General features: G+C 43.2%; 1 protein-coding gene across 2 annotated transcripts in view; it reads left to right on the top strand.

Annotated features, from left to right (window-relative positions):
- Positions 1 to 14081, top strand: part of KHDRBS3 (KH RNA binding domain containing, signal transduction associated 3) — a 112641-nt gene that overhangs the window by 70071 nt on the left and 28489 nt on the right. For both annotated transcript variants that reach the window (XR_014159562.1, XM_081874599.1), the window contains exons 5-6: positions 398 to 537; positions 11809 to 12001. Coding sequence is in view for 1 of the 2 variants with exons in the window: in XM_081874599.1 (XP_081730725.1) it covers positions 398 to 537; positions 11809 to 12001 (333 nt within the window). In the remaining variant the exon portion in view is untranslated. The remainder of the gene's footprint in view (positions 1 to 397; positions 538 to 11808; positions 12002 to 14081) is intronic.

The raw sequence follows: 14081 nt of genomic DNA, 5'->3' as shown, positions 1-14081 counted from the left end.
CACGCCTAGCCTGTGAATTCTCAAAGGCATATGGAAAATACAATGTTGTGCTGGATAGACTTTGATTTGATTCATCAATACATTTCTTATGTTCCTGACACTTGTCTCAGCTCCCTGACCAAGATTCAAGAGAATATAGTGTGTCTCAATCTTGGCATCAGTTTAATAAGGCCAGAGATAAAATAATTTAAGTGACTTCTTGCATCCTACCAGGAATGTATTTCAAACTTTCCCATTAAATCAGCTCAGTAAAAATAAGTCTGTGCCAATCCTGTGCCCCCGTCTTTAAGACTGTGTATGGAAAATTTGTAGCAGGAACAAATCTAAAATGTCTTAGGTATGTGGTATAAGTATCTGCAGACATGACTGAATACCGTATTTTTTCTTTCCTGTCTAGGACTACAATGATGAAATCAGACAGGCACAATTACAGGAATTAACTTATTTGAATGGTGGCTCAGAAAACGCAGACGTTCCAGTAATTCGCGGAAAGCCTCCTTTGCGGGCACGGGGAGTGCCAGCTCCAGCATTGGCAAGGTAGCGGGTTGCACTTTTTTGCTTCTGCAGAAATGTTTAAGCAGCTCCATTTTTCAAGTCTCCTCATGCCACTCACTCAAGCCATACTTCCAGGCATATTTATATTCTTGCAGATGGGGAACTGTGGCTGTGTGACCCTGTCTTTAATTCATTGCCACTTGGTGAGTTTGGGGTAGATGCAGGCTTGAACCCAGGTAAACCCATAAGTCATCAGTTTTTTGTATTTGTTTAAAGAAACAATAAAAAATTGTCTTTAAAAAAACTCAGCGGTAACCAACATGGGGTTCTTCCAAAATTCGCATCATACAGAAACTCTTGGAAGACACAAGGTTGCCTGCCCCTACCCTACACGTTTAGCCACACATGTGAAACCTTTATCTGTGGGACTCTACTGCCTCTCTGTATGGCTTTTGCAGAAAGAAACCAGGTTTGCTGGTTTATATATACTAGAAAAAAGCATGGAATGAATGGGGCCATACCTTCCCTACAAAGTGTTTTCCTTTTTACCAGCACTTTGCATATGTTAATTTTGGGAGGAAGTGCCAGCTTGGGGGGGGGGGGGGATGGACAGTTCTCACAATGGAGGAATGCAAGAAGTAGAGTCTTCCAAAGATCTGTATTGGGACCTGTGCTCTTCCTGTTCGGAAATGATTTAGAGCAGGGTTTCCCAAATTTGGGTCTCCGGCTGTTTTTGGACTACAATTCCCGTCATCCCTGGCCAATGGTCCAGCAAGTGAGGGATGATGGGAGTTGCAGTCCAAAAACAGCTGGAGAGAGACCTGAGTTTGGTAAACTCTGATCTAGAGTTAGATATGCCCATGTTTGCAGATAACCCCAAATTATTCAGGGTGGTGAATACAAAAAGACAGTGGAAGAGCTCTGAAAGGATTTCTCCGGAGTGGCGAATGAGGATTAAAATTGCAAATGTCATTGGTTTGTGAGTGGTGCAGAGAGGGAAGGAATTACTGATTTCACATAACCATTGATCTTTGATTTTTTATTTTATTGTTATTCACGTTTTATACCGTATTTTATGCTGTTTTTTGTAGCATCAATTAAGTGTTTTAAATTTGTTGTTAGCAGCCCTGAGCCCAGTTTTCTGAACCAGGAGGGGCAGGGTATAAAATTATTATTTATTTTATTATTATGGAAGGGGTCTGGGCTGGTGGTGACTGACTCTCTGAAGGAGATTTGGGATTTGTGGTGGAAATATCAAGCCAGGTTGCAACAGTTGTGAGAAATGCAAACGTCGTGCTAGGAGTCATGAGGAAAGGGGTTGTAATGGAAACTGCCAGTGTCACAATGCCTGTATACAAATCTATGGGGCAACTATACTTGGAATCTTGGGTTTCTCCAGTTCTTGTTGCTGCATTCCAAAAAGGGGATACTGCAGAGCTGGTAAAACATGCAGAAAAGGGCAGCTGGAATAACCGGAACAGCATCTTTTACAACAAAAGGTTGCAACTATGTTTGGGGCTCTTTAGTTCAGGGGGAAAGGACACAATACAGGTGTACAGTATTATGCAGGGTGTGGAGAAAATGGAGGTAGAGAAGCCCCCCAGCGATACTTGGAACAACTTCAGATGGCACACAGATAAACGGTGAAATCCGCTCTCATAAAATATAGCTATGGTCGCCAACTTAGATCCCTTTCAAGCAGGATTGGACAAATTCATTGGGGATCAGGGGATTAGTGGCTACTGGTCCTGATTCTTTATGCTGCCTTCGGGATCAGAGGCATTGTGCTCCTGAATACTGTATTGTTTGCTGGAGCAGCAGTGAGAACATGCTCTCGTTCTGCTTGTGTTCTTGTTGACTCCATAGGAAAGGGACATCTGGTGTGACCACGTAGGAAAGAGAATGCTTGACTTAGGCCTTATTGTTGATATGCAACAGGCCTTTCATCTGACCCATTTTTATGCCCATCCATGGACCGTAATCCCGTGTGAATTAGGGATGCCTAGACCCATTGATTTCCGTGAGTTTAAGCATGCTTATTTGAAAGTGGCAAATTGACACAGCACACGGTGCCAAAAAAGGCTGCCCAAAGTAACATTCTGTATAGGCAGAGTCTTTAAATCAACTCCTTCACAAGCTGAAAAAGCAGGCCGGCTTTTTCGGTCTGACTTCTCCTCCTGGTGTACTGTCAGCATCTTGTCATGCTCTGTGACTGCCCTAGTTTACCATTCAGTATGGCCCATCTGGTGTGGACGTCACTCGTTGGAACATGAGGTTTTAGCTGAAACAATCCCATTTCCAATCTTAGCTTTGCCACAAACTTTTTAAAATGTCCTTAAGAAACTCAGTGTCTCTTTCCATCTGTGACATGAGCGATAATGTTAACCTACTGATGTAGGTTGCTGCCCAACTCCCATGGGATTCTGAGTCCCCTAAGTCCATGATCGGTCAGAGAAAAATGGATGGAGACTGGAAAGCAAGAAAGATGTTTATTTTTCTGTTGCAACAGAGTTCCCTCCCCTACTTCCAAGGAGGGAGAGACCCTGAACAAAAGTGTGCAGGAACTTTTAAAGACTTTGGACATTGCCCAACCCCCTTAGCCAAATACCACCCCAAAGTCATTATGCAAACATCATAGGAGGTGGTCCACAGCAGAAATCCTGTCTGCCAGGATACTCTGATAAACGGTCGTTGATTGCATTACTTGGGCAGCCTGGCCATTGTTTTGTGATGGTTAATACTTTAGTTCCTGAATGCAGGTCACAGGCTCACCCTATCCATACACAAATACGCCTTTAAGACAGGATTTGTAATGGAAAAGACAATGGGAAGGTTTTCTCAATTTGCCTCCCATTCTGCAGAGGAATATTTGAGGTCATTGGGTGAGTCAAAATGGCTTCAGGATTGCTCTGCTGTACTATTTCAGACACATGGTATTTATATATTTAGATATGTGTGCGTTTATGATTATTTATTCTATATCTGACCTTACAATTCTGATAACACCTACCATACAAGGTTGCTCTAAAGATTATTATTTTTTATATAAATGCACTATATCTTGCATTGAAGGCATTTAGACCTTCTTCATTAAATGAATGTCAGGGTTGTCAAAATTGTTGATGCTGGACTAGACCAGATGATTCTTTGCCTTATGTAGCAGGCGTTTTTTTGCACATGTGCTTCTGCAAGAGGAAGAAATTCTGAAATTCAATATGCGCAGACGTGTGTGTATGTGCATGTGTGTGTTCAAAATGCCTTACTGGAGAAGGAAAACCAATTTTATTTTAACACCATCTCTGTTTAAATTGCTAATCAGAAATGGCTCTCTGAAACAAAAGATTGCAGCTTTCCCTGATGCATTTCATCATGCAAAACACACGTCAGTCAGCATGCATGCAGCTCCTGGCTTTGGAACTTCTTATGCTGAACTCTCTCCCTTTTCTTACCCCCCCCCCACCCCCACCCCAGCTTCCCAGCAAGAACCCAGAAACAGACTATGGCCTCACTGTTTATGCAGAGGTTTGCATGATGAAATAAAGTGGGGAGGGCTGCAATTGGGGATTTGAGATTAGAAGCGTTGTCAACACCTGCTGAGAATGCAGGGATCTCTCTGCACTGTGTGTCTGTTTATATCTACTCCTCGTCTCCGAGATACTCCTCTGCTAACTTGTTTAGAACTCTTCTCTCCTAATGATGGCTACGTAATCGGGAGCACCATGAAGCCTCTCCCCGCCCTCTTCACACAGCATATTCTGCCCATCTTTCAGTTTCACACTTATTGTTGATTAGCATTACATCACACAAGCAGTTTCTATCTATCTATATTAGTTTGACATATCATTTCCAACAGTCATACAACATAACTTCTTATACGATATTTTGACTTCTGTCAACACCTCTGATGATTTTCCGTTCTTATCACTTATTCTGCATTTGTTAAGTTCTCTATTACTCTTAATTATCATTAATAATTCTCATCATAGTCTTTCTTGTAATATTTCAAATAGTCATCCTTACAAAACTTCTTGCAATCCTACTAGTGTCATCTGTTCATTACTATTACTTTTCAGATAGTTCATATATTTACTCCAGTCTTCTAAGAATCTCTGGTCCCGCAGGTTTTGAATCCTTCCTGTTAATTTATCTAATTCTGCATAGTGCATCAATTTCATCCTCCATTCTTCTTTTGTCGGTAGTTCTTCTTGCTTCCATGATCACACAAGCAGTTTCACTAACCGTAGTCGGTGTCAAGTCGCGATTTGCAACCATCTCCATAACCTTGTGCAGCAGCAACATACGCATTAGCTGTCGCTGTAAGAAGACAGGAACCGTTCTGCTGGGTTTGATCAAATGCCCATCTAGTCTAACATCCTTGTCTATCAGATGCCTATGAAAAAACCACGAGCAGCCCTCATTCAGTGGTAGAGCATCTGAAAGTCTCTGGTCCTATCTCCAGTTAGATAAGGTTGGGAATGTCTCCAGTGTGCTGCCAGTCAATGCAGACAGTAATGAGCCTCATGGACCAATGGTTTGACTCAATACATTCATCTGAGCACAATAGCACTTCTGTGATCCCTAGAAAATGGCAGTGAAAGGTATGCTGAATCTCTGACGACATAAGTGTGTCCATTATGGTGCATGATTTTTGTTTGATTTTGTGGTGTGTGTGTGTACATACATAGCATGCTCACCTTGAAATGCGTATTGCCTGTTTGCAAAGGCTTAACAGCTGTTTACGAGGTGAGAGGTATAAGGAGTGTTATGGAGCACAATTAATACCAATTAATACCAAAATGGTAGAGAAAACTACATTTTAGGGCCAGGAACAGAGCGAAGGGAGCGCGTATCTTCCATTTGTTAAATTTGAGGAAAACGTGGACTTAAAACATGCCCATCAAAACATACTTCCCTCCCCAACAAACACACACCTTCCCTTAGATAAAATAAATGTTCTCTTAATACTTCAGCTGCCTTTGCAACCTCGGGGGGGGGGGGATGTGAGGAAACTTAATTATTTTTTCTGGTGCTTTAACAAATTAGAATTTGTAAGATCTTTTAAATTTAGTGTAAGAAATGTGTAGCAGATAATCTCTCTTCCCAAGTTTCCATTACTGGTTTTAATTGCACTTCAACTTTTGGTACATTTTGAAATTTGGGTTATATGTCCAGGATTCATTGTTCATGGCTGCATCTATACAGTGGTACCTCAGGTTAAGTACTTAATTCGTTTCGGAGGTCTGTTCTTAACCTGAAACTGTTCTTAACCTGAAGCACCACTTTAGCTAATTGGACCTCCTGCTGCTGCCGTGCTGCCGGAGCACGATTTCTTTTCTCATCCTGAAGCAAAGTTCTTAACCCAAGGTAATATTTCTGGGTTAGCAGAGTCTGTAACCTGAAGTGTATGTAACCTGAAGCATATGTAACCGGAGGTACCACTGCATATGCTTTCCCAGATAGCGTAGTTGTATTGAGGAGAGCTTTGCCACATTTTAGCAGTGGGGATGTGAATGGAGGTGGACACAATTCTTTAATAGGTCTAGGTTTTATTACCACAGGAGCTGTGTTGGGGGCGGGGGGGGGGAGAAACACCATAAATTCCTAGAGGAATATGTCATATTTGAGGAACCCTTGACCAACATAGAATAGAATCATAGAATCATAGAGTTAGGAGAGACCACAAGGGCCATCGAGTCCAACCCCCTGCCAAGCAGGAAACACCATCAGAGCACTCCTGACATATGGTTGTCAAGCCTCTGCTTAAAGACCTCCAAAGAAGGAGACTCCACCACACTCCTTGGCAGCAAATTCCACTGCCGAACAGCTCTTACTGTCAGGAAGTTCTTCCTAATGTTTAGGTGGAATCTTCTTAAAGTTCTCTTTAATGTTTAGGTGGAATCTTCTTAATGTTTAGGTGGAACATCTTGGGTGATAGATCTAAAACCGGGATTTTTCCAGCACTTGCAAGAGTTTTGAGTTTGGCAGAACCCTTCGTTGGGTATGATGAATAGATGTACTTGCTACTTGGACCTCCGTGAGGCAATATGAGCTTCTCATTTTGGAACCATTCAAATATTCTCCGGTTTTATTATTCCCCACTAACGCCCTTAGGGCATAGTTTGAGGATTTGATTGATAGAGAGTGTGGTATTGGGCCACTTGACAGCTGCTTCATAAAATCACCATGCTCCCTTGCATTCTTATAAGGCAGCGGCCCACAAATCCTAGTCCCATTAATCCATTTTAGAGCTCCAGGAACCATCACAGAAGGGAACCTGGGCATTTATTTATTTTTAATCCCAGTACACATCACTTTATGCTTTCTTGCACTGAATCATGTTACCATTTCGTTCACCCGGTTTGGAGAGACCATTTTGGAGTTCCTTACAATCCCTTTTCGTTCACACCAGCCTGAACAGCAGGCATATAGGAAGCTGCCCGAGGGTCAGTCCGTTGTTCCATCTAGTTCAGTATCGTTTATAGTGACTGATAGCAGCACTTGAATGTGAAGCAGATAGATTTGCATGTCTTCAGGGGTTCACAGACACCTTTGTTGTTGCTGCTGCTGCTGCTGCTCCTTCAGGCTCTGTGACCTCATCCTGTTGTTCAGCTTGGTTCTTGAAAACACAGTCTTCAGAACAAAGGACCGCCCTGAACAGATGGGGCACAGCTTGCCTGGCAACCCTGACAGCAAACTTAGACGCAGACAAAAGTTCCAAGAGCACCTAGGAAAAACAATACAAGAGCCTTGGGGGACGTCAAATGAGTCACAAACTCAAGAGTGCGTCGAGAGCTTTCTCATTGACCCAAGCCACTTTTGCAAGGTGCCAACATTCACTTAAAGTTTCTGAGGCCAGAAGCACCCTGCATGCCTACTTGCAGCCTTTGCCGGCCTGGTGACCCTGATCTGGTACCTTGGACCACATCAGCTCCAGCCAGCTGTGTTGGCTGGGACTTGTATTACTTGCACTCCAAAAAACCTGGAGGCATGATTAGGCCTCTAGTGCAAGTTGAACACCCCAGCTGTGTCACTGCGTGATAAAAGTCACTCAGAAGCATTACAAACACCTTTTTAACGGTACATTGATGTCAAAATATGTTGGTCAAGTGGTTTGTCTGTGGTTGGATGTCCCTTGAGCCTAAACGAGGGAGAGCGGCAGAAGAGTAATAATAATAATAATAATAATAATAATAATAATAATAATAATTTATTATTTATACCCCACCCTTCCCGGTTCAAAAACCGAGCTCAAGGCGGCTAACAACAAATTTAAAACACTTTAAAACACTTAATTATAAAAGCAGCATAAAATACTGTATAAAAACATGAATAACAATAAAATTCAAAAATCAATTAGATAATCCCCAGGGCTAGCTGGCTGAATTGGTCCTACTTGGGCCAGCAAGGAGGCCAGGGGAGAATTAGCTGTGGGGTCTCAGAGCGGGTGATCTTCATAAAAGGGGAGGAGGAAGGAAGAGAAGGGAAATAAAAGATCAGGGTGAATTCAAATTAAAGGCCAGGCGGAATAGCTTTGTCTTACAGGCCCGACGGAAGAAGGTTAAATCCTGAAGGGCCCTAGTCTCATGGGACAGAGCATTCCACCAGGTCGGAGTAGGGTTAGGTGAGGGTCTATAGCAATGAAGAAGACCCTTTACCCTTGCAGGAAAATAATGGTGGTAGAGAACAACAGCCCACTTTCTTCCTCAAAGTGGAGCGGGGCCCCATGTGTATGGCCAACTGCTCTCAGCCAGTCAGTTCTGGGCGTTTGGGTAGGCGAACATAAACAAGTAACCTGCCGCTTGCCTCCATTTTGCTGGGCACAAAGCCCCGTGATCACATCCAAAACTACGAAAAGAATGAGTGAGCTTTCTCCTCCCCACTTCAGTCCTGAACCTGATGGTGAGGAAGTGGAGCTCTCTACCCTTCCAAAAGATCATCAGAGCAGCAACTGGGCCCCTCTCATTTCACCATTTCAAAGATGTTGGGGAGGGTGTCTGATTTTTCATCTGTGTCCACACAATACACACATACATACAAACACACACAAATACACATGAATTGTCAAGAGTACCTGCTTGTTTGTCTCCGTTTTGATAGTTATGCAAGCAGCGATCAGTAGTAATAAGTAGAACATAAAATGAATGGTAGGATGCTATTGTTGTTTTTTGTAATCCTGATGCATTCACAGGAATGAAAGGATAATATCACAGATGTTAACGTCACAGGATTTTAGTATGTGCAGCTGGAGGCCATTGCTGTTGCTTAAAGGAAAGCTTGAATGTTCAAGTCAGTGGAACACCAGCCTGCACAGGATGTATAGCTCATGCTAAATCTATATAGATATTCCCCCACCCTCAAAATTGTACGTCTGTGAAAACTTACAATGTGCCACAGATGCTCTACACGTATCACAAAATCCTGACCATGTCACTTCAGTCATCTGAGCCTTCGCCAGGTACACTTCATCTTTCTTTTTGTCACTGTGAGATCTAGGAACTTGTTTTGGTTTGTTTGGGAAGAGAGAGGCGAATTTGCAGAATATATAATACAATGATGACAAGACTCCATACTGGTCCTGTGAATCTTTCTGGAATGCATCTAAAACAAAGGAGATCTTGAACAGCTGTATCATAACTTGCATAAGCATGCCTCAGAAATCTTGAACAAAATATAAGATTACAGGTACCTGGAAGTTGGATTTGAACATCAAAGGAAACAATATAAAAATAGAGCAGATAATGCTGATGTGCATATTAATTAGGACAAATTGTTTAGGTTCAGTTCAGTTTGGGGGAGTTTTTCCCCTGTGCTGCATTTATTTACAACCAAAAGCAAAAAGGGCAGATTTCCTTTCTGGTTAAAGGTTAAGGAGGGAGAAAATAGGAGGGGAATGAAAGAGGCATCAGCAATTGATCCAATCAACTGAAGTGGTTGAAACAAATTGGATTGGTTCCCCAAGTTGTCTTCACCTATTAGAGTTAGAGCCATCTAAGAAGCTGAGCAAAGGAGTAGAGTGTGCTATAGACCAGCAAACCAGGGCATTTTCACACACAAGGCTCAAATCCTCATGCATGCTATTTTTAACATCTGATTGTTGCCCATGGAGAAGCAGCCTTTGTGATACAGTAGTCTTCAGGGTGGCACTGTGGGTTAAACCACAGAGCCTAGGACTTGCCGATCAGAAGGTCGGCGGTTCGAATCCCTGCGACGGGATGAGCTCCCGTTGCTTGGTCCCTGCTCCTGCCAACCTAGCAGTTCGAAAGCATGTCAAAGTGCAAGTAGATAAATAGGTACCGCTCTGGCGGGAAGGTAAACGGTGTTTCCATGCGCTGCTCTGGTTCGCCAGAAGTGGCTTAGTCATGCTGGCCACATGACCCGGAAGCTGTACGCCAGCTCCCTTGGCCAATAAAGCGAGATGAGCTCCGCAACCCCAGAGTCGGTCACGACTGGACCTAATGGTCAGGGGTCCCTTTACCTTTTACCTTTAAAGTTGTCCTCTGGCCAATGTCATTGTCTAAATTGATGCAAGGATAGGGAACTGGATTTCCCTCAGCCCATCCGTAGGCCAATCCATCTACCTGCAGTTCACCTGATGTCATAATGATGTTCAGGGGGTTTGAACCTGTCAAAGTTAGAAGAAGGTAACCTCAACTGCTGCTGATCAACTGTTCCAACGTTCTCCTACAGAAACACGCTCGATAAGGTGGAAATGCTTAAATCTCAAACTAGAATTAAAATTAACTCTTGGTCATCTGTGCCATTGCGCTCAAGAGAGGGAACCATATGGTTGCAAGTGGCACACACATAAAACATTATTTGAAATCTGCGAAACATCTTGTATTCATATTGATGTACGTTGCATGCTTGAGGGCTGATGAAGCTGGAGGCTTTCAACTCCCCAAAAGGGTTTTGATGATGATTGCTTATTGAGATTAGGGGGACATTTCACGAGCCCATCACTAGCGTATTTGCATACTAATTCCAAGCAGCATCTCATTATAAAGTGGCCGATTTATCTGCTGGACACTTGCGTCTGTTTTACAAATGAGGTTAGCAGTCAAAACGCGAGAAATGGTCATACAGATGAGTACCTCTTGCTGACTTACATAATTGCTGTTGATTATTTATTAAATTTGTATACCGACCTTCATCCAAAGATTGCAGGGAGATTCACAACATAAAAACACAAAATACATCATTAAAAAACCCCCAAAACCAACCAATCACTCTCCCTCCCACAAAACACACTTAATATTATGCTGGTTTGAATTAGAACACATAACAGATACTTGGAAGTGATTGAATATACTCTGTAATGGGAGGAGGGAGAATAAGCACTCCGAAGACAAGGAAAGAACATGAAGGTTGGCTCCCTGCCATTAAATCTATCCGTGTCTTGCTTGTTGAGCAGTTGCACAGGTCACCACTTGTGCGGCTTCCCTGTTGGAGGAATGTGTGTTTTGTATCTGAATATATGTACTACCCTTTGTTGGCATTTTGAATTCCTAAGTGGGAAGAACCTTTGTGCAGAAAATAATACATAATTGCCCTGTGGGCATGCACATGACACCTAAGTGTGTTTTTGTGGGTGGGTGTGCACATTGCAAAAAACCAAAAACAATGACTTTGTGACTTCTGTTCCATGCATGACATGGAAAGGGGGAACTCTGCTGCTACAGTAAACCCATAACTTACGTGCATGCAGCTAGTGTGCATTCAGCTTGCATCCAGATTTGCACACATGGCAAAAAATTAAAAAGGAGGCAGCGTTCTTGGGAAGATGACTTTGGCAGTCCCACCCACCATTGAACCCAATGAGTCTTGACTACACAATTTTGGTTTTGGGCGCAGTCCCTGGAATGTAACCTCCATATAACTTGTGGACTTACTTTACTTCATTACTGGCTAGTAGGATTTCACAGGGGGAGGAAGCTCCAGAATGTGCCCATCCTAGCTACAGGATGTACCCAAGTCTCTGGAAACAGCGTAAGGAGAACTTCATGATGATGAGCAATTCTCAAACAGAGGCATCGGCTAACTAAAAGCAGACCTACTTACCCTAGTGGCACCTCCACTTGGTTGCAACATGGGCACAAGCTTGCCCACTTAGCACCGTTCATTTACTTCTCCTTTCAAATCAGTGTTGAATTTACTCATTTCCTGCTTCAAATTTCTTCTCCAGAAAAGCTCTTTAAGCTGGCTCCCAGTTTAGGGGTCTTTGTCTGGTTCTGATAGTCACGTAATGTTTTGTTTTTTATCATAGGGAAGAATTGGAACGTGTCATTTTAATATAAGTTACTCTCTTGTTCTTAGAGCTCGCGGAGGTGTGCCACCCCCACCTGCAGGCATCCCAAGAGGGGCACCCGCACCCAGAGGAATACCCCCTGGTAGAGGTCCCATCACTCGTGGCCGGGGTCTTCTAACTCCCAGAGCAAGAGGGGTTCCACCATCTGCAGGCTACCGACCCCTTCCTCCTCCTCCAGCACAAGATACCTATGGAGAATACGTAAGTAGAACCCACCTTAAACTGCAGGAAGCTGTCCTGTACTGAAACAGACCAATGGTCCATCTATCTGGTCTCCAGGTCATTTCCTGGCCCAATTCAAGGTGCTCACATTGAGGTTTAAACCCCTACGTGGCTTGGGCCCCAAATATCTGAAAGACCAACCTCTTTCCCTCCAGATCCCCTTGGATGTTACAATCAGCGGAAGGGGTCCTCTTAGTAGTTCCACTTCCCTAAGAAGTTTGTTAGGGGCAACATTTCCATGGGATTATATCGTAGTTATTATTTCGTACCTACTCTGCTAGAAGACTGAAGCATGATGCTTCAGGGAAGCCCATGGCTGTTCTCCCCAGGGAAGTGATTTTCAGGAAGGATATATCCCCATACCATAAATCTAACCTGCCTTAACATACTATGTCAAGGTAATCGATGAATATATTTGGATGTTTATTAATGATGCTCAAACCAACTGTTTCTCATTAGATCCATTTTTTACAAAGTGCTCCCATGGCACACTCTGCCACACTGTTAGCAACATCTGTTGGAAAACAAACCTGTTAGGACTGAACATTAAGACTGAGCATATACCTCACTGTGTTATTAGCCAAATTAAGACTTTCTTAGACGCATAAAGGAAATAACCTGACACAAGAGAGCCTTTGCAAAACAATGACACACACAGATCCTGTTACCACCCTCCTTGCCGGGCCCCAGCACAGCTGTTTACTATAATTATTATTTGGTTTTTGTTTTGGTTTGTCCCCCCCCCCCCAGTGTATGGCATCCTTTATGAATGGGAAACAAGCATAGGCATTGCATTTTGGGCAAATTAAAATGGTGGGCAGTTCCAGGAATGGCTCCCATTAGAAAATGGTGCAGCCACCTGCAGTTTACAGAAGTAAATTGACTCATAAGAGAGCATGATTAATTATTATAATAAACATGATTATTTTACAGTAGCTAATGAGGACCCAACGTAGCAAAGCTATATATAATAAAGGACACAATAGAAAAAAATGCAGCAATGGTGTTCTGGTCCTCAGATAGATCTGCTCAGGCCAGTTCAGCTCTCCGGTAGTTGGTGGGAACCTGGTCAGGTGACTCATAGAAACCTGAGCATTTATGCAACAGGAACATGGGTCGTTCTAGGTGTGGTTAATAAGAGAAAGAAGCCGACCACCTCATATTCTGATTGGAGGGCTGGTTTCTTCTGTTTATAGCTCTCCATCAGCTGAGAAACATGGGGGGGGGGAGTTTGCTATTTATATTTATCACATACCAAGTGGCAAACATTTTCGGAGTGCTGCACAGAGGCCAAACATACATAGTCAAATAGACATGATGCAAAAGGAACAGGGTAAAGAAGTAGAAAGCAAGCATAGGAATAGTGTTCTTTCTAGCAGGGAAGAGGAAAGCCAGTTCCCTGCTCCTCTGACCAACAGATGGGATCACGCCGGACTTCCTCTGGTCATGGTATTCTTCTTGCAACACTGCGGAAGTAGCCCTTCAAGTGGCCTTAGGTCCCCTAGCCTGGTGGCAGAAGCCCAAGTATGCTTCCCTTCACTTCTGCAAGCCCAGGCAGCCATTAGGGGTTGCTAATGTGCAGTTTCCAGGGCTGTTGTCACACATCGTGCAGCTTTAAACCTGGGTTTCCTGTATACAGTGGCGTAATGCATTTCTGAGCACCTGCTTATCACCATCACACTTTACATTAAGTGTATGTTTAAAAATGGAATGTGTGAGGTGGCTGTCCCACAGGAGGCTTTCTAAGGAACCTGAAAACCTGTTTTCCCCATAGCTCCACTAACTCAGCTAAAAACAGAATGAGATTTCCTATTGAGAGCAGCAGCAGGATAGGAGGGGACCAGTGTGGAGTGTGGCACTCCATAAACACAGAATTCCAGCTTCATTGCTATTAGGTGACCTTTCGTAACATAGTCAAACATTTTCACTTCAATTTTTATAAGGCATCACAGCAACAGAATTATACAATTCTCCCTTCTTCCAACACACACACCTAACCAGACATAATTCTCTAGGACTGCAGGTTGTTTTGCATTTCAGAAACCCAATGGCGGGTCTA

The sequence above is a fragment of the Podarcis erhardii genome (assembly GCF_964252035.2).
Source record: "Podarcis erhardii genome assembly, chromosome: 8".
NCBI classification, from domain to species: domain Eukaryota; kingdom Metazoa; phylum Chordata; class Lepidosauria; order Squamata; family Lacertidae; genus Podarcis; species Podarcis erhardii.
The sequence above is the reverse complement of the archived record's forward strand: the minus strand, read 5'-3'. Positions and strand labels throughout refer to the sequence as shown.